At 37.7% G+C, this 21,441-nt stretch overlaps 2 protein-coding genes across 4 annotated transcripts in view; one reads left to right on the top strand and one right to left on the bottom strand.

Annotated features, from left to right (window-relative positions):
- Nucleotides 1-4,898: 4,898 nt before the first annotated feature.
- On the top strand, nt 4,899-8,532 carry LOC132643673 (putative disease resistance protein RGA3). The gene is made up of 2 exons (XM_060360174.1): nt 4,899-5,640; nt 5,896-8,532. The coding sequence occupies exons 1-2, from the start codon at nt 5,214-5,216 to the stop codon at nt 8,409-8,411; spliced, it is 2,943 nt and encodes a 980-aa protein (XP_060216157.1). The 5' UTR covers nt 4,899-5,213; the 3' UTR covers nt 8,412-8,532.
- Nucleotides 8,533-10,183: 1,651 nt separating this feature from the next.
- LOC132643671 (uncharacterized) overlaps nt 10,184-21,441 on the bottom strand; it is a 47,262-nt gene continuing 36,004 nt past the window's right edge. For all 3 annotated transcript variants that reach the window (XM_060360171.1, XM_060360172.1, XM_060360173.1), the window contains 12 exons: nt 19,829-20,092; nt 19,496-19,594; nt 19,189-19,373; nt 17,837-18,172; nt 15,342-15,495; nt 15,082-15,192; nt 14,502-14,669; nt 12,576-12,699; nt 12,297-12,452; nt 12,102-12,211; nt 11,963-12,022; nt 10,184-10,765 (listed from right to left, as the gene is read on the bottom strand). In XM_060360171.1, the coding sequence (XP_060216154.1) occupies nt 10,562-10,765; nt 11,963-12,022; nt 12,102-12,211; nt 12,297-12,452; nt 12,576-12,699; nt 14,502-14,669; nt 15,082-15,192; nt 15,342-15,495; nt 17,837-18,172; nt 19,189-19,373; nt 19,496-19,594; nt 19,829-20,092 (1,971 nt within the window). In that variant the 3' untranslated portion in view covers nt 10,184-10,561. The remainder of the gene's footprint in view (nt 10,766-11,962; nt 12,023-12,101; nt 12,212-12,296; nt 12,453-12,575; nt 12,700-14,501; nt 14,670-15,081; nt 15,193-15,341; nt 15,496-17,836; nt 18,173-19,188; nt 19,374-19,495; nt 19,595-19,828; nt 20,093-21,441) is intronic.

Genomic DNA, 21,441 nt, shown 5'->3' with positions numbered 1-21,441 from the left:
ATCGAAGGTCTACAAGTCTAGTTTCCAGCACATTTAACCGTTTGTCAATACGACGTCCGAGTAGAGAGAAATCTGCATTTCCGTCCAAGGGTGCAAACTGCCACAGGGCAGTGAGCCCAACTTAAGTGATATAAATAGAGTACCCAACGTTTTAGGCCCTCATTTTCATCAATATTAAGCCCTAGAACAGCCCTTATACTCTCCCAAATTTATTCTCCATCAATCACAACTAAGTTCAAAGGCAAATCAAGTGATTACAACATAAGGAATCACATGACAATCATAGAATCATAGATTTCTCGTTGTTTCGATTTTCGGAAGAAAGCTTCGTCTTGAAATAACTTAAGTTGCAGAGTATTATTCAACTTTTGAGGTATGATTTAACCTTTCCTTCATCTCTTTGAGCCTTACAAGTAATTAAACCTAGAAATTAGGTAGAAACCCCTATAGAATAAGCTTTTGCAATTCTTATGAACTCTTATGGACTTGGCTTGATTGTTGGGCTGTTTTATATAGGTTTAACATGTTTCTTGGAGTTATGGTGGTATGGATAGGATCGTACTGATTAGGGGAAGTAGAAAAGTAAAATTTTGTAGCGTTTTGCGGGAAAATTGAGCTACAAAAGTGCCTACGAACTTATGCTCGCGAGTTACTTGCTTAAATGTCTAAGTGAAGATTTTCATGAGCTATGAGTTTGATTTTGATCTTGATCTTGAATAGTTAGTTTTGTGTAGGTAGTCGTTCATAAAGTATTCAAGGACCCGGAAGACGCGTATAGCTCTATCAACGAGGTATGTATAGCTCTATCAGCGAGGTATGTAGGGTCCTTCTTTATATCTTTTGGCATGACTAGAACTCGAATGAACGTTTATTGGATTATTTCATCGAATTCGAACAGCTGCACTTCAAATTGATAAATATGATTAAATCTGCCCTTTTCTCATGAATAGATCACATCGAAGAAGATTTAAGTATTCTCATCCTTCCTTGTTCGTCGCTCAAAGAGAATTAAAATTCTTTTGTTCGTTCTTTTTCCGACGTTCATATTGATCATGGTTACTGATAGCTTGAACATGATGTCTACTTCAAACAAATCCATACCACGTAACTTCCATGTTTCTTGTGCTGGTTGGCTCATAGTTGAAAACCAAAGAACGTAGGGACAATAACGATAGTCGAAGGATAACGACGATAGGTCACTTCGACTCTTGTCATGATATCTCTTCTCAGGTTGGTCTTGCATTGCACTTATATATATGTGTTTATTTTCATTACCTAGCCGCGCTATAGTCGGCCGGGTAGGCACTTATATGTGCACCTAGACATGTTTCTTCTTTACCGAGCCGTGTTGTAGGCGGCCGAGTAGGCACGTAGCTGTGCATCGCCACCGATCAGTTAGGCAGAGATGATATTGTGATGATGAGCTCACCCCACAGAGAGATTTATTATTATTGTTATATGATATGATATATACCTCCACAGTGAGGAATAATTTTCGGAGCACGCATTTACATTTATGTTGTGGTTATGGTGGCCCTCAATGGCTTTGAACAGAGTTTCAGGTTGTTTGTAAATCTCTTCTCATATTATTTACATTATTTGTGCTTGTGCTTACCGCCGTACATATTCAGTACATATTTCGTACTGACGCCTTTTGTGCGCTGTGTTCATGCCCACAGGTGCTGATAGACAGGCTAGCGTGCCTCCGCAGTAGGACACCGAGATCAGCGATTGAGTGTCGGACTCCATTTCTTCGGAGTTGCTGGTTGTGAGTCTATAGGTACAGATGCATATGTATATGTATTGTTTTGGGGTATGTCGGGGCCCTATCCCGACCTGTTGATATTGTGTTGCTCTTTTAGAGGCTTGCAGACCAGTTGTCAGTGTATATATGTTTTGCTTGGCCTTGTCGGCCCCCTGTACAGTTGGCATGACCGTGATATAGTATTGTTGGCCTTAGCTATATATATTTGATCACTATTAGTGCCCTGGAGATGGGAGAGAAATTGAAGGATATGGGGGCCTGGGATAGTAGTGGGGATGCGACCAGTATGTGGGATAAGACGGCTAGTTATATATATATATATATATATATATATATATATATATATATATTTGACCACTATTAGTGCCCTGGAGATGGGAGAGAAATTGAAGGATATGGGGGCCTGGGATAGTAGTGGGGATGCGACCAGTATGTGGGATAAGACGGCTAGTTGCATTAGGGTGGTAGCAAGGGAAGTGTTGGGGGTCTCGACAGGTAGTCGTGGTCAGCATCGAGGGGACTGGTGGTGGAATGGAGAAGTTCATGGGAATGTGGAAGCAAAGAAGGTGGCGTATGCGAAGTTGATAGAAAGCAAGGATGAGGTGGAGAAGTGGACGAATATAGAACTTTATAAGATGGCGAGGAAGGAGGCGAAGTTGGCGGTTTCGACGGCAAAAACGACAGCTTTTGAACGCATGTATGCTGAACTAGAAGAGAAAGGAGGGGACCAGAAATTGTTCAGGCTAGCCAAGGCGAGGGAGAGAAAGGCACGTGATGTGGATCAAGTAAAATGCATCAAGGACGAGCATGGCAAAGTATTGCTAGAGGAGACTGTCATTAGACGGAGATGGCAGTCATACTTCTCCAAACTCTTGAATGAAGAAGGGGACAGAGACATTGTGTTGGGTGATTTAGAACATACAGGAAGGCGTCGCGACTTTGGCTATTGCAGGAGTATTAAGGTTGACGAGGTTAAGGGTGCTGTTCGTAGGATGCGCAAGGGAAGAGCGACCGGACCTGACGAGATTCCGGGGGAATTCTGGAAGAGCGCGGGCCTGGCAGGTTTGGAGTGGCTGACTAGGTTGTTTAATGTCATCTTTAAGACGGCATTGATGCCTGAAGAATGGAGGGCGAGTGTAATGATCCCTCTATACAAGAATAAGGGAGATATCCAGAGTTGCAACAACTATAGAGGTATCAAGCTGCTAAGCCATACTATGAAAGTGTGGGAAAGGGTGGTGGAGATGAGGGTGAGGAGAGGTGTGTCTATTTCAGAAAACCAGTTCGGATTCATGCCGGGACGTTCAACTACAGAAGCCATCCATCTTATGAGAAGGTTGGTGGAGCAGTATAGGGAGAGGAAGAGGCCTAGAAAAGGCTTATGACAAAGTTCCAAGACAGATCCTATGGAAATGCCTGGAGGCTAAAAGTGTACCTGTGACGTACATTAGGGTGATCAAGGACATGTATGAGGGAGCCAAAACCAGGGTGAGGACAGTAGGAGGAGACTCAGAGCACTTTCCAGTTGTGATGGGGTTGCATCAAGGATCAGCTATTAGTCCGTTTTTATTTGCCTTGGTGATGGATGGATTGACACGGCAAATTCAAGGTGAGGTGCCATGGTGTATGCTTTTCGCGGACGACATAGTCCTGATTGACGAGACTCGTAGCGGAGTTAACGCTAAGCTGGAGTGTTGGAGACATACTCTGGAGTCTAAAGGGTTTACGCTAAGTAGGACCAAGACAGAGTACTTGGAGTGTAAGTTCAGTGAAGCACCTCAGGAGGCTGACTTGGAAGTAAGGCTTGGTACTCAGGCCATCCAGAAGAAAAGTATTTTCAAGTACCTTGGGTCTATTGTGCAAGGCAGCGGGGAGATGGACGATGATGTCACACATCGTATTGGGGCAGGGTGGATGAAATGGAGGCTTGCTTCCGGAGTGCTATGTGACAAGAAGGTGCCACCAAAACTTAAGGGCAAGTTCTACAAAGTGGTGGTTAGACCGACTATGCTGTATGGGGCGGAGTGTTGGCCAGTTAAGATCTCTCACGTTCAAAAGATGAAAGTTTCCGAGATGAGAATGTTGAGATGGATGTGTGGCCACACCAGGAGTGACAGGATTAGGAATGAGGATATTCGGGATAAGGTGGGGGTGGCCTCGGTGGAAGACAAGATGCGAGAAGCGAGATTGAGATGGTTTGGGCATGTGAAGAGGAGAGATACAGATGCCCCAGTGCGGAGGTGTGAGAGGTTGGCCATGGATGGTTTCAGACGAGGTAGGGGTAGGCCGAAGAAGTATTGGGGAGAGGTAATTAGACACGACATGGTCAAACAAGTTTCAAATATCGTCAAGTTCACATTTAGGAAGTGCGAAGTAAAATATATCGTTACTATCAAGATATGGTCAATCGAAAATTCAAGAGTTAGTTTAAAAAAATTCGGGGTGTTACAACCCGCTTCTTAAAAAAAATATTCTGGAAAATTGGATTTTTTTATTAAAAAATATGGAAAATGATTTTTTTTTTAAAATCGGACACTTTTTTTTTAAAAAAAAATACTTTACAGTTTTCCAGATTTTTTAACTAAAATATCCAATTTTCGAGAATATATTTTAAAAAAATGGATTTTATTACAACAAAAAAGTTTCAGATTAAAAGCCATTTTTTTTTTCAGATTTGTTTTAAAAAATCAATTTTCTAGATTGTTTTTAAAAAATTGTCACGTAGGAACCATATAGAATAAGTTAAATGCCACGTGGCATCCATGTCACTCAATTCCAACGATCAAACTTGCTTATGTGGGAATATGTTAGAAATGAGGGGTATTTTTGAAATTTTGCTAACGATAGGGGTATATTTGGCCCCAACTTGTAACGGGAGGAGTATATTTGATTACTTTGGCTAACGGAGGGCAAAGTTAGCCAATAAATTAAAATAGAGGGGTATATTTGACCATTTTCCCTAAATTATATTTGGTCAAATGTTGCACCAGTTGATCACTGTTAAATCTTGTGGTCTAAAACAAGTCAATTTTTTTTTTTTTGTGGTTAAAAATTATTTTATTAAGAGTAAAATGAAAATTTTAATGTTAAATTGTTGCTACAAATAAAAAGACCGAAAGAGAAAGAGTGTCAATAAATTGGGGACGGAGAAAGTAATATTTTGGCTGCGCCGCCCCCATTGCCATTTTGGCAGTCAAAGGGGAAAGAAAAGTCTTGGTAGTGGGCAGGGAGAGAGCTATAGGTGCAATGAAAGTCATGCCGCATGCAGTTTACTTGTAATAATTGAGTTAAAAAACTGATCAATTACTGCAAATCCAGACCCAAGCTTTTGAATATATCAGTCACTTTGGACTGCCCAATATAGTCAAATAGCTTTATACTTTTGTGTTACAATTCCATTACTCTTAAGAGTACTTTCTCCACTATATGTTATAGTGAATTCCAACATATGGCAGAAGCTTTCCTTCAAGTTTTGCTAGACAATCTGACTTCTTTTATCCAAGGGGAACTTGTATTGATTTTCGGTTTTGAAAATGAGTTCAAAAAGCTTTCGAGCACGTTTTCTACGATCCAAGTTGTACTTGAAGATGCTTTGGAGAAGCAATTGAAGGACAAGGCAATAGAGAATTGGTTGCAGAAACTCAATGCTGCTGCATATGAAGTCGATGACATATTGGACAAATGTAAAACTGAGGCAGCAGGATTTAACCAGTCTCTATTAGGGTGTATTCGTCCAAATATTATCACTTCCCGTTACAAGGTTGGAAAAAGAATGAAAGGAATTATGGAGAAACTAGATGCAATTGCTGAGGAAAGAAGGAAGTTCCATTTGCACGAAAAGATTGCAGAGAAACAAGCTGCTACACGTGAAACAGGTGCTCCTCTTAAACAGTTTCTAGCCAAAAATAGTGGAGTACTTACTAATAGCTTAGTTTATATTCAATTTTTTGTACTTACCAGATAGTGTTTTTTGGGTGGGGACAAATTTTAGAGATTTTCTCTACATGTTTGTTCCATGTCAACCCTTCCTTGTGTCTTTATTTTGCGAACGTATTCTATTATTCCCGGTTACGGACTGCTCCTACTGAGCTAGAATGTAACAATATCTGTGTCCGCATTGCTTGGAACAGGTTTTGTTTTAGCTGAACCAAAAGTCTATGGAAGGGACAAAGAGGAGGATGAGATTGTGAAAATCCTGATAAAAAATGTTAATAATGCCCAAGACCTTCCAGTGCTCCCAATACTTGGTATGGGGGGACTAGGAAAGACGACAGTTGCACAAATGGTTTTCAATGATCAGAGAGTGACTGAGCATTTCAATCTAAAGATATGGGTTTGTGTCTCAGATGATTTTGATGAGAAAAGGTTGATAAAGGCAATTGTAGAATCTATTGAAGGAAGGCCTCTTGGTGACATGGACTTGGCTCCCCTCCAAAAGAAGCTTCAAGAGTTGTTGAATGGAAAAAGATACTTGCTTGTTTTAGATGATGTTTGGAATGATGATCAAGAAAAGCGGGCTAAGTTAAAAGCAGTCTTAAAGGTTGGAGCTAGAGGTGCTTTTGTTCTAGCCACTACTCGTCTTAGAAAGGTTGGATCGATTATGGGAACTTTGCAACCATATCAGTTATCAAAGTTGTCTCAAGAAGATTGTTGGTTGTCGTTTATGCAACGTGCATTTGGGTACCAAAAGGAAACAAATCCCGACCTTATGGCCATTGGAAAGGAGATTGTGAATAAATGTGGGGGTGTGCCTCTAGCAGCCAATACTCTTGGAAGTCATTTACGCTTCAAGAGAGAAAAAAGCGAATGGGAACATGTGAGAGAAAATGAGATTTGGAATTTACCGCAAGATGAAACTTCAATATTGGGTGCTTTGAGACTGAGTTATCATCACCTTCCACTTGATTTGAGGCAATGTTTCGCTTTCTGTGCAGTATTCCCAAAAGACACTAAAATGGAAAAGAAAAATCTCATCACTCTCTGGATGGCACATGGTTTTATTTTATCAAAAGGAAATTTGGAGCTAGAGGATGTGGGTAATGAAGTATGGAAAGAACTATACTTGAGGTCTTTCTTCCAAGAGGTCGAAGAAGATAAATTTGGTAATACTTATTTCAAGATGCATGATCTCATCCACGATTTGGCTACTTCTCTGTTCTCAACAAACACAAGGAGCAGCAAAATTCGTCAAGTAAGAGCAGCAGAGAAAAATATCATGTCCATTGGTTTTGCTGAAGAGGTGCCTTCTTACTCTCCTTTGCTCTTGAAAAGGTTTGCCTCGCTAAGGGTTCTTGATATGAAATTTTCAAAGGTGGAGCAGTTATCATCTTCCATCGGAGATCTAATACATTTAAGGTTGTTGAACTTGTTTGGCAGTAGCATCCGTAGCCTTCCAAAGAGGTTATGCAAGCTTCAAAATCTGCAGACTCTTGATCTATCATTTTGCATCTCACTTTCCTATTTGCCAAAACAAACAAGTACACTAAGCAGTCTTAGAAATCTCCTGTTCAAGGGTTGTCTACTGACTTCTATGCCACCAAGAATAGGATCATTGACATGCCTTAAGACTCTAGAGTGCTTTGTTGTGGGCGAGAGGAAAGGTTATCTACTTGGTGAACTACGAAACCTAAACCTACATGGCTCACTTTCAATCACAGACCCTGAGAGAGTGAAGAATGATAAGGATGCAAAAGAAGCTAATTTATCTATAAAAGCAAATTTGTACAATTTAAGCATGAGTTGGGATATTAGGACATATGGATTTGAATCAGAAAAAAATTTGGATGAAAAAGTGCTTGAAGCCCTCAGACCACACCCCAATCTGAAATCATTAAAGCTCACTGGCTTCAGAGGTTTTCATTTCCCAAATTGGATGAACGCTTCAGTTTTGAAAAATGTTGTCTCTATTGAAATTGGATTTGAAAACTGCTCGTGTTTACCACCCTTTGGGGAGCTGCCTTGTCTGGAAACTCTAAAGTTATACAACGGGTCTGCGGAGGTGGAGTATATTGAAGAGGATAATGGTCATTCTGGAATCCCCACAATAAGATTCCCGTGCTTGAAACGACTTGATATAGAAAGGTTTCCCAATCTGAAAGGATTGTTGAGAACGGACGGAAAAGATCAATTCTCCATGCTTGAAGAAATGGAGATTTGGCATTGTCCTATGTTTGTTTTTCCAACCCTGTCTTCTGTCAAGAAATTAGATGTCTGGGGCAAATTAGATGCAACAAGTTTTAGCTCCATATCTAAGCTTAGCACTCTTACTTCCCTCTCTATTGACCATAACTTCGAAGTAACTACACTCCCAGAAGAAATGTTCAAACTTGCGAATCTTGAGTCCTTGAGTATTATATACTTCAAAAAACTCAGACAGTTGCCTAGCAGCCTGGCTAGTCTCAATGCTTTGAAGCGTCTGGAAATTCGTTATTGTTACGCACTAGAGAGTCTCCTCGAGCAAGGAATGGAAGGTTTAACTTCACTCACCGACTTATATGTTCAAAACTGTAAGATGCTAAAATCTTTACCTGAGGGATTGCAGCACAAAACAGCCCTCACAAGCCCAGCATTGATAAAGCGGTGTGAGAGCGGGATGGGAGAGGACTGGCACAAAATTGCTCACATTCCAAATGTGCATATTGGTTAGTCTTGATCTGTATTCTTCCTGAGGTTCCTTGATGTGTAAATTTGTGATTTTCTTTGGGAAAAAATTCAACAGCCAAGATCTATTTGTATTATACTTGTTAATGTAAAATCCATTCACTTTACTTGCTATTGTTTTATAAGTAATTAACTCAAACAGAACAAAAAATGAGCTAGGTATCAACAATGGATGCTTTAGCATCCCTAATATGATTCAAGACAATAATGACTATTTAAACAGAAACTGAATATGAAGTTGTCTCACTTAATAGGAAAACCATGGCATTAAGTTTGATGGTAATCTCTTAGTTGACGACTTCTCATGGGAAACATGTGTATATATAAAATTTTTACTATGTTTTCTTCAAATAATTTTATTTTCAAGAGTATGAGTCATAAGTTTTTATTAATACAGTATACTAACAAATATGTATTGGGCATATAAGAATGTTTTGCGAGTAAATTTCTCAAATGGTCACTCAACGTGATGAATTTCTCTACCAAGGTCATTTTTCTTTGCTTTATATCAATAAAATCACTTAATTATTTGTTTCATTGAAAGTCACTCATGCCGAAAACTTAGATAACACCACAGGAAAACTTTCCCTTTCTTTGTACTTAATTATTAACGTAGATAATTGTATGCATTATGCTAAATTTAGCAATAGATAATCTTCAAAATTTTCCATATTTATCAAAGTAATCTGCATTTTATCCATTTGAATAATATTACAAGAGTAGCAGACAAATGACAGTTTTTTCTTTCTATTTTTTCTCTTTTTTGGGCTTTTTTTTTTTTAAAAAAAGTATGACATACACGTGTGATGTAGTTATCATTAAACCTAACACTAAATACGATCGATTGCAGATACATCCACCCACTCTAAACACAGATATGCAGATACATCCACCCACTCTAAACACAGATACCCCCTATCAACAACTTTACTAGAGCGTAAGTTAATGAAGTAGGAAAAAAGAATAAATTTTCCGGTGGTTTTACAAAGAATAATAATTAATGGCAGTGCCCGGTGGTTTTATTTAAGTTTCTAGCATAAATGACTTTCAAAGAAATAAATGAATAGTTAAGATACTTTATTAATACAAAATAACATAAAATGATGTGTTAGTATGTAAACTCATGAAGCTTAGTGACCGTTTGAGAAATTACTCCAAAAATTTATAATAATATGCATATGATATACGTGCAACTGAAAAGTTCATAGACTAGCTAGGTTATTTAAGGTATTAATCATCACAAACTAAATTATTATTGACATAACCATCTTTAAACACCATCCACTAATTTTATATTGTTATGTATTTGAAACAAAAGTTTTACATGGAAAAAGAAATATATTTTGAAGCAACATTCATGACGGAAACAATAATACACCCCTTAAAAGGGAGCAATGGTTGTGGCAGTAAGTAATTCCTTTGAGGATAAGTTGTAGAATAAAGTCAGTACGAATGGGACTGATTTAATCCATTTTCAGTAGCAACACCTTAGGGTAATCCTCTTGTCGACATCTACTCTTATTACACTCGTAGTCTCTTTTGGGAAAGCATGTAGAGGAAAGAGAATGAAACCCTGTTGAGAATTAAACTTTATACATATCGAATGTAAAGTAGCAATTATATCGGTAGGTTATCACTTAATCCTTAACTTTTAGATAGTTACCAGAATATAACTTAGCAAATTTGACATCCTAAATAATCATACATTTTCACTGTTCAAGATCAATAACAAGAAATGATGCTGACAACAAAAACAAATCATCAGAAATTTCATTAACATATAAAAAAAAATAATCATACATTTTCACTGTTCAAGATCAATAACAAGAAATGATGCTTACAACAAAAACAAATCATCAGAAATTTCATTAACATATAAAAAAAAAATTCAAAGTTACATTGATCTCTGCCAATTATATTACCATTCATAAATGGCTTGTCATTACATTATAGTAAAGTAGTGTTCGCCTTTGCTTGACAAGCTCAAGATCTTTGTATTTGATTCCTTTTTTTTTTCCTTACCTATTTTCTCCTGCCCACGAGAGAGTGCAGCCTATAGCAGATCCAAATGCAGCTGCAATGAGTTCGGCATTCCATGCAAATGTATCCCCTGTAGTCCAGATATAATCAATGAATTCAACTTGAAACTGTGTGCTCTTTCTCGAGGTTTTCGAGGATGTCAATGCATCTCTTGAGCAAAGACTTAGCATGTTCGTTCTTTTCCACATCATAGACTTGCACAAACTCGCGGCTGAATGCCACTTCTCCACCAGGCAACTGTCCAGTAGCTTTCAATAAGTTCACCATTTCCAGAAGGCACTCTGAAGCTGCTATGTGAACCTGAGTTTGCGCACGGATGAAAATGTTTTAGGTTCACAATGAAATATAAAACAAACAAAAACCTTCTAACAAACCTGAGCAAGAAATCACAGGATATCCCCTTTCCATTTCCATAAATGAATTCTATAATTGAAAATACTAGTCATAAATGTATAGTATAACATTGACTTTTCTCAAATGAATGATGAGATCAGAGTTCATTTCAGGCATAATTCACGTTTCTTATTCAATGCAGAAACATTGCTAAATGCATGCAGTGGGAATCTTGCGAGGCCGGAAAGAACATTAAATCTACAGAACTGTTACTAAGTTCTATCACCCTAGACATAAGATTGGGTGACCAGAAGAAAGGACCGCAGAAACAAGTATACAACAGCTATACATACTTAATTGATCCTAACCGGCAGAGAGAATTAGCTGAATTACTGAAGTCAGGATGATATCGCAACTGAAAAAAGAGTAATAGCCTGTTTGGCCAAATTTCCAAAATCGGCTTATTTTGAAAAGTGCTTTTAGAAAAAGAATGTGAGGAAAGTAATACTCCCTCCGTTCCATAATAAGTGGTTTTTTAGGTTTTTCAAATTAAGTGGTGCTTTAGGATTTCAAGAATACTTTGGGCAGATTCTTCCCAAATTGCCCTGATTTAAATAATCAAGATTCATTAACTACCATGTCTTTTTCAAGAATACTTAGGGGTAAGTAAAAACACTCAAAAATTTCTAGGAGTGAGCAATTTCTTAAGGGGTGTGCATGAACTAAAAGAACCACTTATTATGAAACGGAGGGAGTAGTTCATGTCTGGCTAATCAATTTGAAAAACACTTTTAGATCCGTACTTTGTGCTTGACCAATGTTCCAGAAGTGCTTCTGAGGAAAAGCTACTCTTTTTAGCTTCTGAAAAACTGCTTCCGCTACTGCTTAAAAGCACTTACTTTTCCCCTAAAGCTTGGCCAAACACTTCAACTTTCTAAAATAAGCACCCTTTGAAAAAAAAAGCACTTTTAGCTTCTCAGAGGTTTGGCCAAACAGTTTATAAAGGCAGGAAGAGACACCAGCATGGAGATATCTCCATTCAACGTAACAACAGACAATCAGGTGTCGATAGTGGACGAGATGAAATAGTAGTAATGACACGTGTGAAAGAGGGAATGCATATTTGTTTCTGATAAGCCTAACAGCATAAAGAAGATGACATACCTGGGCAATTTTTACTGTTTGTATAATTTCAAGTACTTTCACAGAGGTTTTGCAGAACAACTGGAGAGACCAAAATTTTAATTAGAATCCCGGTGCAGTATTAGTGACGGAAAAAATGCAACTTTGGGATATGAATCACCTCATGGGCAAAAGCAATTATACACGCATATTGAGAAGTATCTTGAGAACCAACTTCTGTGTTCAGCTTTGAGCATAGCTCCTTAATTGACGAAAAAACAGACACTTTAACTGCAGAAAAGAAAACAAGCACATCAGGACAGGAATAACTGTTTCACCATCTTGGTCAGGATAAGTAATGTTATGAGGGGCATACCTGGCCATGAAAAGTTTGGTGATAGTGAAATTAAGAAAAAATCAATCAAGTTCTTCTGCTGTTGAATAATATCAGTTGTCCGTGCTATGTGGATGCATGCTGTTACACAATTTACTATCTTATCATGTGCAGAAGAAAAATCCTCCTTCTCGTCTCCTGTAAATAATAAAAAGGCATAATTAGACAAATGAGTTTGAGCTTCTAAGACGCTCAAATATGCATCATTAACGGTCGTACATCTACCATAAGGGCAGACAAATAAAACAATTCATGCAATACCTCCCGTGAGATCACTTGACAAATTAATTTGATCAGTCCCTGTATTAATTTGCAGACTGCACATGTCAAATAATTGTGGAAAAGCTTTATTGAAGAAGTCTGGATTGTTGAATGCCTTTAAAACCTGAAAGGAGAGACGACAAAAGGAAATAGTATTTAATGCCATGAAACATGAGGAAGCTAAAACATTACACCAAATGATCAAATTAAACTAGACAATAAAAAGCAGAAACTAGACAAGCATTATGTAAATTACTTTCTACTCAGATTATTCCGTAGTGTATATGGAAAGCAAGCAACAGTGCAAAGATCATCGCTATCAGCATACAACATATGTACTAACTCCACCTCTTTTTCCCAACTTATACCCTAAAGAGCATTTGATTTGCTGTAACTTTCAGTACAGCAGTCTAATGTTGGTTCCTTGATTTTTCAACTACAGCGTGCAAACAACAACTATGCCTCAATCCAAGCAATTTGGTGTCGGCTGTGTGAATCCTCAATAACCATGTCGCTCCATTTAACTGTACCATATGATATAAAATTTCCTTTAGGTAGAAAACTCTCACAGAAAACATTGTCCGGAATTTCTGATTGAATAGAAAGGAGTCCTCGCGACACGGCTCCAGTTTGTCAAAAACCAGTGCTCCAGCTTAACAACACGTGCAAGTGTTCTATTTGATTGATATCTTTACTTTTATTAGATCCAGCTATAGCTATCCGGTTATTCACTTCTTGCAACACGCTTTCACCTTTCATCCCTTCGGTGCAAATTCTTGACATAGGTTAAGTTTTTTGAGCATTCTTCAACTATTTGGGGGTCCTGGAAGAGGGTTTTTGTGTGTGTGTGTGTGTGTGTGGGGGGGGGGGGGGGGGGGGAGGTTGTGCGCAGCTGAAGGTTTGACAAAAATTAACTACAACAAACTTTACTAACAGTACAAGCAAAAGTTTTAGTGAGGCTTTGAACCTATAGCGCACACATACTGCTGCAGAATATACCTCTGCAAAGTAGACACGTAGCATCATGCATATCAGTACCTTTTCAATACTGCTTCACAGTAAAATGCCATTTCTATATTTACATCTTCTAAAGCATATTTTATTGGATTATGGAAGAAGCTAAAAGATTGGATCTTCAAAGTCTTAAACTAACAATGTAGAATGTGTCTGAATGGTGTGATACCAATCGGCTATGAAGTTGACTATGAAGTTTAAGTCATTTCACTTAAGGGTTGTTTGATTTGTGTGATAAGGGATAACAATCCCGGGATAAGATACGGGATTATTTTATCCCGTGTTTGGTTAAACTTTTGTTTCCAGGATTAGCAATCCCAGGATTATATATTACACAATTGTTGTATTAGTTTTATACCACACTCAATATGGGAATACAATCCCGGGATAAAACACTAAAATGACAAAGATGCCTTTTTCCAAAGCTCTTCTCCCCCAGTCTTTTTAAAAAGTCAGGTTTAAAATTGAAAATAAAAGTTTTTTCCGTTTACCTAGCGTAAAACCAAACACATGTTTTATATTATACTCAGTACCCATTTTTAGTCCAACGAACCAAACATATACCAATAAAAGTGTATCCACTAAATAATCCCGTCAAGACTTGATCACCATTTTATAATCTCTGTATAACTTGTTCATCAACCAAACCTCGTAGGTGTTTAATTATCCTCCAATTTATTTTTCATTGGTGGTTGAACTAAAAACATTGGAAGATCGAACACTTCTATTTGACATTATCCCTCACAAGGGAAGAAAGTATGTCTTGGAATGACTCTTCCACATAATCACTGGTCAAAAAAAGAAAATATGAAAATTATTCACATTAACTGCTGTCAGATATTTCAGGCAAAAAATTCGCATGCTCCTGCCGGCATGAATAAAGGTGCTCAAACATCCAGAGTGCATATTTACCTGCTCAAGACAGGAGAAAGCTGCTTCACGATGCTTCTTCGTTTTCTTTGCACATGCAGATAATATAAGACTCAAAATGGCATCTGGAGCGTTAGGATCAGCAGCAGAAATTGCTTTATGACACGACATACAGAGTGCAGATAATGCAGAGAGTACTGCATCCTTTCCCTGCAACATATCAATGCATTTTTCTGTTAAATAATCATTATCACAATAATTAAACAATAAACACAATATTCTGTACAGGCTTAAGTAAAAGGATCCAGCTGATAAATTAAGACTTCAGGGACTAGAACTGTTATATAGTGGCATGGAAAAAAAAATATTGAAAAAACAATTGAAAAGCTAATTTGGCTGAGAAAATATTACAAAGTTCAAAAGTTGAAAAAGTTAAGTGAACATAAATTCTTAAAAAATGTGAGAAATGTTTAAAATAACCCTATTATTAGCGGAATCATGTTATAAGATCTTGGGACATCCGAAAATGGAAAGCCTACCATATAAACTGGGATAGAGCGAAATAGAAGAAATAATACCAGTTCACCCAAGGAAATAAAAAGATAAAAGTGCCAACTCCTACCTCCCATAGGCGGCCAGGAATTTCCTTCAAGAGGGATGAGAGGAGAACGTGGTGCTGTGAGGAAACCACCTCACCAAGGGTGTCACAGAGCTTACTGATTGCCTGAGCAGCCTGCATGAGAATATTAAACAGGATAGTACAACTCCAGAGACAATCCAAAATACCTTTTCTGCTAAGGTGCAAGGAAGAAAACTGCAGACGGTTAAAATTTCATGCACTTGTCTTGGAATGAGAGTGAATATAAGACACATTATTAATACCTTCCGTTTACTAGACCATGATGATGACATAATTCCTCCACTGATAAGCTCAACGATCTCCCCCAAGTACAATTGAAGAGTAACCCGTTCACTACTCATATTTTCTTCCCACATTTCTTCGTACAAATTAGAAACAGATTTTTCATCTTCAAATCTGCATAAGATTATTTATTGGTGTCAACCGATAAGCGCTAGTCACTGAAAATACTGTTGGGAGAAGTTTAAAATACTGGGCATAACAATAGGACAAAAGCCGCAAACTCAAGCAGCAGGTTAATTTATGCAAATATTGCCACAAATATCAACACGTAATAAAAATAGAACCTCAAAACCCCCAAAGTAAATTCAGAAATTAAAAGAGAGGGATGGAGGTGCTTGTTACTATTTCCAAAAAAAAAATAGATAAAGGATGGGGTGGAGGTAGAAAGATCAGAAAGTTACAGAGTTCACATTGATTACTACATCAGGCTGTCCGACCACTAGAAGTTCAAGAACTTCATAAAATTTTCTCTCTAAAATGACATAAAAATACATGTAAAATGGTGGCCCTCAATATCATGTATCATCAAATGGTCATTTTCCTCAGTTGTCATACTGCATAGCTTCCTTTTTCAATGAGATAAACTCACACAACAGTCACAAAGATGAATCATTTGCTTAATTCAATTGATAAACTCACAACAACAGTCACAAAGATAACTCGTTTGCCTTATTCAAAGATAAAAGGCATGTGAATAGCGGGACCAAAACCCGTTGCCTTACCACTTGGCCACGCCCCATTTAGATTTCTATTCGATACTAATAAAGTATATTGCTGGTTTTGTTTGTTTGTCAACTCTAGTCCAAATATCTATAGAATAGATTAGATTGGTGCGTTCCGAGGTGTGAAGTGGGAGAGAAGGGATGTCACAATTGGGGTTTTGAATAAAACGACCTAATGCCCAAACTCTTTCTTCTGTATCGAGGATCATCGAAATAAGCAAGAATACTATTTCGACGGAAAATACCATTTACGGGGATTTCAATCGAGATACCTGGGTCCTTTCGAACAAAATCAAGACAAAGAAAAGCGGACTTTTTCGAGAACCGCCTAAAGTTCCAACTAAAAAGAACTAAAAAGGTGAGATAATATTCAAAGATAAAAGGCATGTGACTTTTAAACTAGGTAGCCAACAAATGAGGCACATGCTTCAATCAAAACCATTAAGGAAGAAAGATACAAGGACCATTTGAAATCGGAAAACAGACTTCAAACCATAAAGAAGAATGCCAATAATTAACTGGAAGTTGAAGGACAACACTTGAAAACAGAAAATGTACAAATTTTGGTGGAAGAAATACTGAAACAAGAAGATATTCTTAAAGATAACTGATAGAAAAAAACTGACAGCAAAACCAACCAGTATCCAGAGTAAAAAGAGAACCCAGAAACAGCATGCAAGATTGACGTTCAAAGCACGTGTTATCCTGACCTCGAGATAACAAACTTCTCCCAAATATCCAAAAGCAGAGAGCCGGACAATAAAATAGCCATTCATGTGCAGAACCTGATCCCAGATAACCAGTTTCCAAGACATACCAGTTCGGAGAGATGAATTAAACCCATTTGGTGCATTTGAAACAGATTATATACTCCACTTAAAAGGAAGTTTGATGAAGAGACTCTGAATTATTCTCTTGCTTCGTATCCTAGGCAATCTAAAGGCTTCAAGTACTATTTTGTAGCTTTGGCTGTAAAATTTCTAGACATCAGATTTCATTTTTCTAGAGGATACTAGCATTAATGGGTTCTGACAGTTAAAAATTTCAGCTCTGAAGAAAGCCAGTTTTGCGAAACAGATGCATCATCTTGTTATTTAAGATAACATTGCAGACTCATTGATTTTAAGTTGTTTTCGTTGAGAAGAGGAAGCTCCAAACATTAGAAAAGCTGACATCTCATAGAGGATTTCCCCAACATAAAATCAGCACTTAGGAAGAATTTACTGTCTACTAGCAAAAATCTGTGTACGACACTGGACTTGCAAAAGAATTACATCCAACAAGCTGTAATCAGGCTATGGATGTGCATCATTTGAGCAGTGTCTGAATTCAGGGATACTGCCTAACACTTATTCTCTCTTTCTTGTGTAACTCTGAAACCTGATAAGTGTATGTGAAGAAATCAACTTCATGGAAGAGAGTGACGTCTGAAAACTTGCAGAATAGCGAAATCGAGCAACAGCAGTCAACTGCTAGACTGATAGTGGAGCCACCAACAGCCAATTTCAGAGATGTAGCATAGGCAACGGAGAAACTAAAAGCAAAAACATCTGATATGTCAACAGAAGTTGGCATTGTCCCAATTGACAAGAGCAAGCATAGTTTGAATTTGTTGTCACTGCTTATATATCGCCATGTTATCTTGTTCAAACAAAGAATAGAAATGTAAATATGAACATAAGAAATTACCATCACAGACTACGAAACAGAGAAAGGAAAGATAAGAGTTTGACCTTGAAATAAATATAACTGGCACAATCACATCATTATATCCACCCAAAACATCAGCAGCCGAGGAAAAGTAGCATTTCAGTAGAACTGCACATGCAATCTGTTCATTCTTATCCCCAAGATGTAAAGCAGCAGTGTCTTCAATCAACTTTTGGGCCTGGGAAGGAGTTGCATACTTCAGAACTGTGGCACAAGCATTTGCAAACGCACGTTTTGATGTAGCACTTCTTTCCTCCTTAACAGCTTGAAACAGAAGTCTCAGTAGCATGGCTGTAAAAGGTTTGATATTTACACCAACTTTCTGCGCTAACAAGCTTATAAAATTTGCAACACCAACCCTATAAATAGGAGAACATATAATGTGATATTAGAATTAAGAACCAGATCAATGGCAGTTCACCTCACAACAAAGGGGGATGTCTTCAATTTTTGAGTTCAAAAGGTAAACAATCATTCAAGTGACACTGACAATACAGAGATTGTTGGAGAGCTGTGGAGCATGCAGGGATGGTAGCTGAATTACTAAACCAGCTGGGGTTATTCCAGGGTACAACAGACAGAGCAGATTCCTTGTCATGGAGGGGGGCTAGCAACAAGACATTTTCAGTCAAATCAGCCTATGCTTTACTCTCAAGGAACAGCCAGGGAGGTAGCAGTTGGCCTTGGAAACAGATCTGGAGAATCAAGGCCCCTTTCAAAGTAGTTTGTTTTGCTTGGCTGGTAGCTAAACAAGCTTGCTTTACTCAAGAAAACCTATATAAAAGAGGATTCCAATTGAGCTCTAGATGTTACTTATGCTGTGGAGATTCAGAGTCTAATAGCCACTTATTTCTACACTGTGGTGTCACTTCTCAACTGTTGCAACTATTTTCGAGTATAGAATCATGTGGTCTATGCCAAAAACAACTGACTTACCGAGGTGCTGGTACAATAAGGGGAAAATTTCAGGCAAAAATAAATAAATGGTGAACCTCATCCCAGTTAGCATTCAGTGGATAGCCTGGACGAAAAGGCATCATGCCATGTGTGTCAAAGGCAAAAGCAGCTCTACTCAGAAGTTAAAAATGAAGTGTATCTTGCTGTTTATGTTTTGGTGTAAAGAAAATTATGTAAATGATGATGAATCCATATTAGATTTGATAGAATCCTTGTAAGAAAAGCAAGGATAAGTTTTTGCTCACATTGGAATAAGTACAAAGTTACTAGCACAATCTTTGTGCTGTGATTTTGATACAAATGTTACCTTCTCAAAAAAAAAAAAAAAAAAAAAAAAAAAGAGAACTAGATAAATGCATACTAAATCCGTTAAAGTTGCAATTTTCATGTAAATGACCATATGGGACTTGCAATATACCTGGTATTTAATCCAACGCCAATACGAACTAACTGAGCAACACGAGGTACTAATAACTCCAACGACTGGAAATCAATAACATCAATGCAACGATCAAGAGTTTCCCACATTGGAGAGCCCTTTGCTATTGATATACGGAGGTTTTCAAGCTTTTCGGTTTGTATACCAACATTTGCTGCATGCAACTGAGATAAGCGAGAGGCCAGAAGAAAAGGAGAAAACATAGAAAATGAAAAGAAAAATAAGTTAATATTGCAGACAATGAGAAGTACCAAAGCAGTATCAAAAACCACAGAATTTGCCAGACCTCAACGTAATTTAACCCTTGGTCTTCCAGGCTTGATAAGCTTTCAAGCATGCAGCAGACTAGTTCAGGTAGATGTGGCCGAAGTGCAATACCTGCACCCTGCAATTATTCAACCACCAGATAAGAACTTAAACATTCAACTCTGGTGCAATAATGCAAGAACATTGCAGAGCGAAGCAAGGAAAATTCTGCAGTCTAGTATGAACAGAAGCACCATAATGATCTGACTGAAATGATTAACTGAGAAGGAAAAGGCATGGCATTATGTGTATTTTAGAAACTGGAGGGTCTACAAGACAGATTCAACTGTTCAATTTCTAGTTAGAATAAAACCTTTGTGAGTTTTGTAACCACTCCAATGGATGCCTTGCGAATGCTTTCAACTTTACTCATTATGCCATCAGATAGCAGTAATGGCAACACAATCTCCATTGCCTTTGTTGCCTCTGAGACTTGTGTGAGAGAAACATCACATAACCTCAGTGTTAGATTAGTAATAGCCCGGCACAACCTGTCACCTGAATTTCGTACAGACTCCTTTATGTCATCCATCGCACGGAAAGCAGTAGTCCATATTCTTTTCAAGTGCTTCTCAACCTATATCATATGCAGTGCTGACATTGTCAGATAAGGCAACAATTACGCTCTCTGCAATAAGGGATACCATAGATAAACAGACAACCAAGTACATCAAATTAAAGGATATGGACGATAGTATCAAACTAAAAAAACGCAAGACCGAAAAATTCCACGAAAGCTTATTTATCAATTGCTCCCCTACAAGCAATGCAGAGCGGAAAGGGTAGGCCATATTTTACATCAAGAAAGTACCTCGGTTGTGTCACTTAGAACAAAAAAAGAGGTAGAGCTGATAACGGTTCCACATAGAAATTTAGCATGCAGCCCACAAAGGGAAAGGCAAGCTAAAGGAGCCAACCACTCTACTATACAAAAGAATCTACTATGCAACAACAACAACATATCCAGTGATCCCACAAGTGGGGTCTGGGGAGGGTGGGGTATACGCAGACCTGTATAGACCCTCAGCTCTAGTAAAGCGATTTCAAAACAGGTTTGAAAAAACCAAATTGGGTTAATCTTTGAAGGAAATGGGAAAAATAGCCATCCGGGCTATTTATGGAAACTCTAAAAGTGTAGATATATATTTACAAAAGACAGTGCCCATCATCATCAAAAGATACATGTCCAAAACCACTTAAATGATCACTCTCACAAAAGTCAGATACTCTTAAACCAAATTGCCAAATTTCATTGACAGAGTTCGGTTTCACATAAAAACTGAAAAGGAAATTTACTAGTTAGAGGCAACTGCTTAAATTTATTAAAAAAATAGTGTAAAGTTTACTGTGTCAGGAATCAGCTTTTCAGTCTGGTTGAAGAATGTTGCCCATCATAAGAGGTAACAAAAAATGAGGAAAGAGAATAACTAGTGATTCCTTCTTGGATATATTTAAATTTTTTTCTCTGATCATGCTCTAGGCTGTGAAACACAAGAGTCAGAAAACATAGAAAGCTTTTGACAGGAAAATATAGTAAAATAGCTTAAAATGCATCACGAGGAAGCTCAATGATTTATATCAGTTGATTGTGTTAATTAATTAGCATGATTTTATGACACTTTATTTTTCCTTTTCCTAGCTTAATTATAGAAATAAAATATTTCTTTTTATTGTAATTGATTGTCTTCCCTCAATTAGTTAGATTCACTTGTATAAATACCCTTCTTTGGTTACAAAAGTTACTGGAAGAATTGAGATTGTCGGAAAAAGGGCAACTTTCCTTGTACTGCAACAATAAAGTTGCAAATGTTACCATTCTCAAAAATACTTTTCATATTCTGATTTGCAAGTTGGGCGTTTGCGACATTTTTGCTCCAACTTGGGGGGAAGTGTGGATAAATTAGCATGATTTTAGGAGACTATTTT

Source organism: Lycium barbarum, chromosome 6 (assembly GCF_019175385.1).
Source record: "Lycium barbarum isolate Lr01 chromosome 6, ASM1917538v2, whole genome shotgun sequence".
Classification (NCBI taxonomy): Eukaryota; Viridiplantae; Streptophyta; class Magnoliopsida; order Solanales; family Solanaceae; genus Lycium; species Lycium barbarum.
The sequence above is the reverse complement of the archived record's forward strand: the minus strand, read 5'-3'. Positions and strand labels throughout refer to the sequence as shown.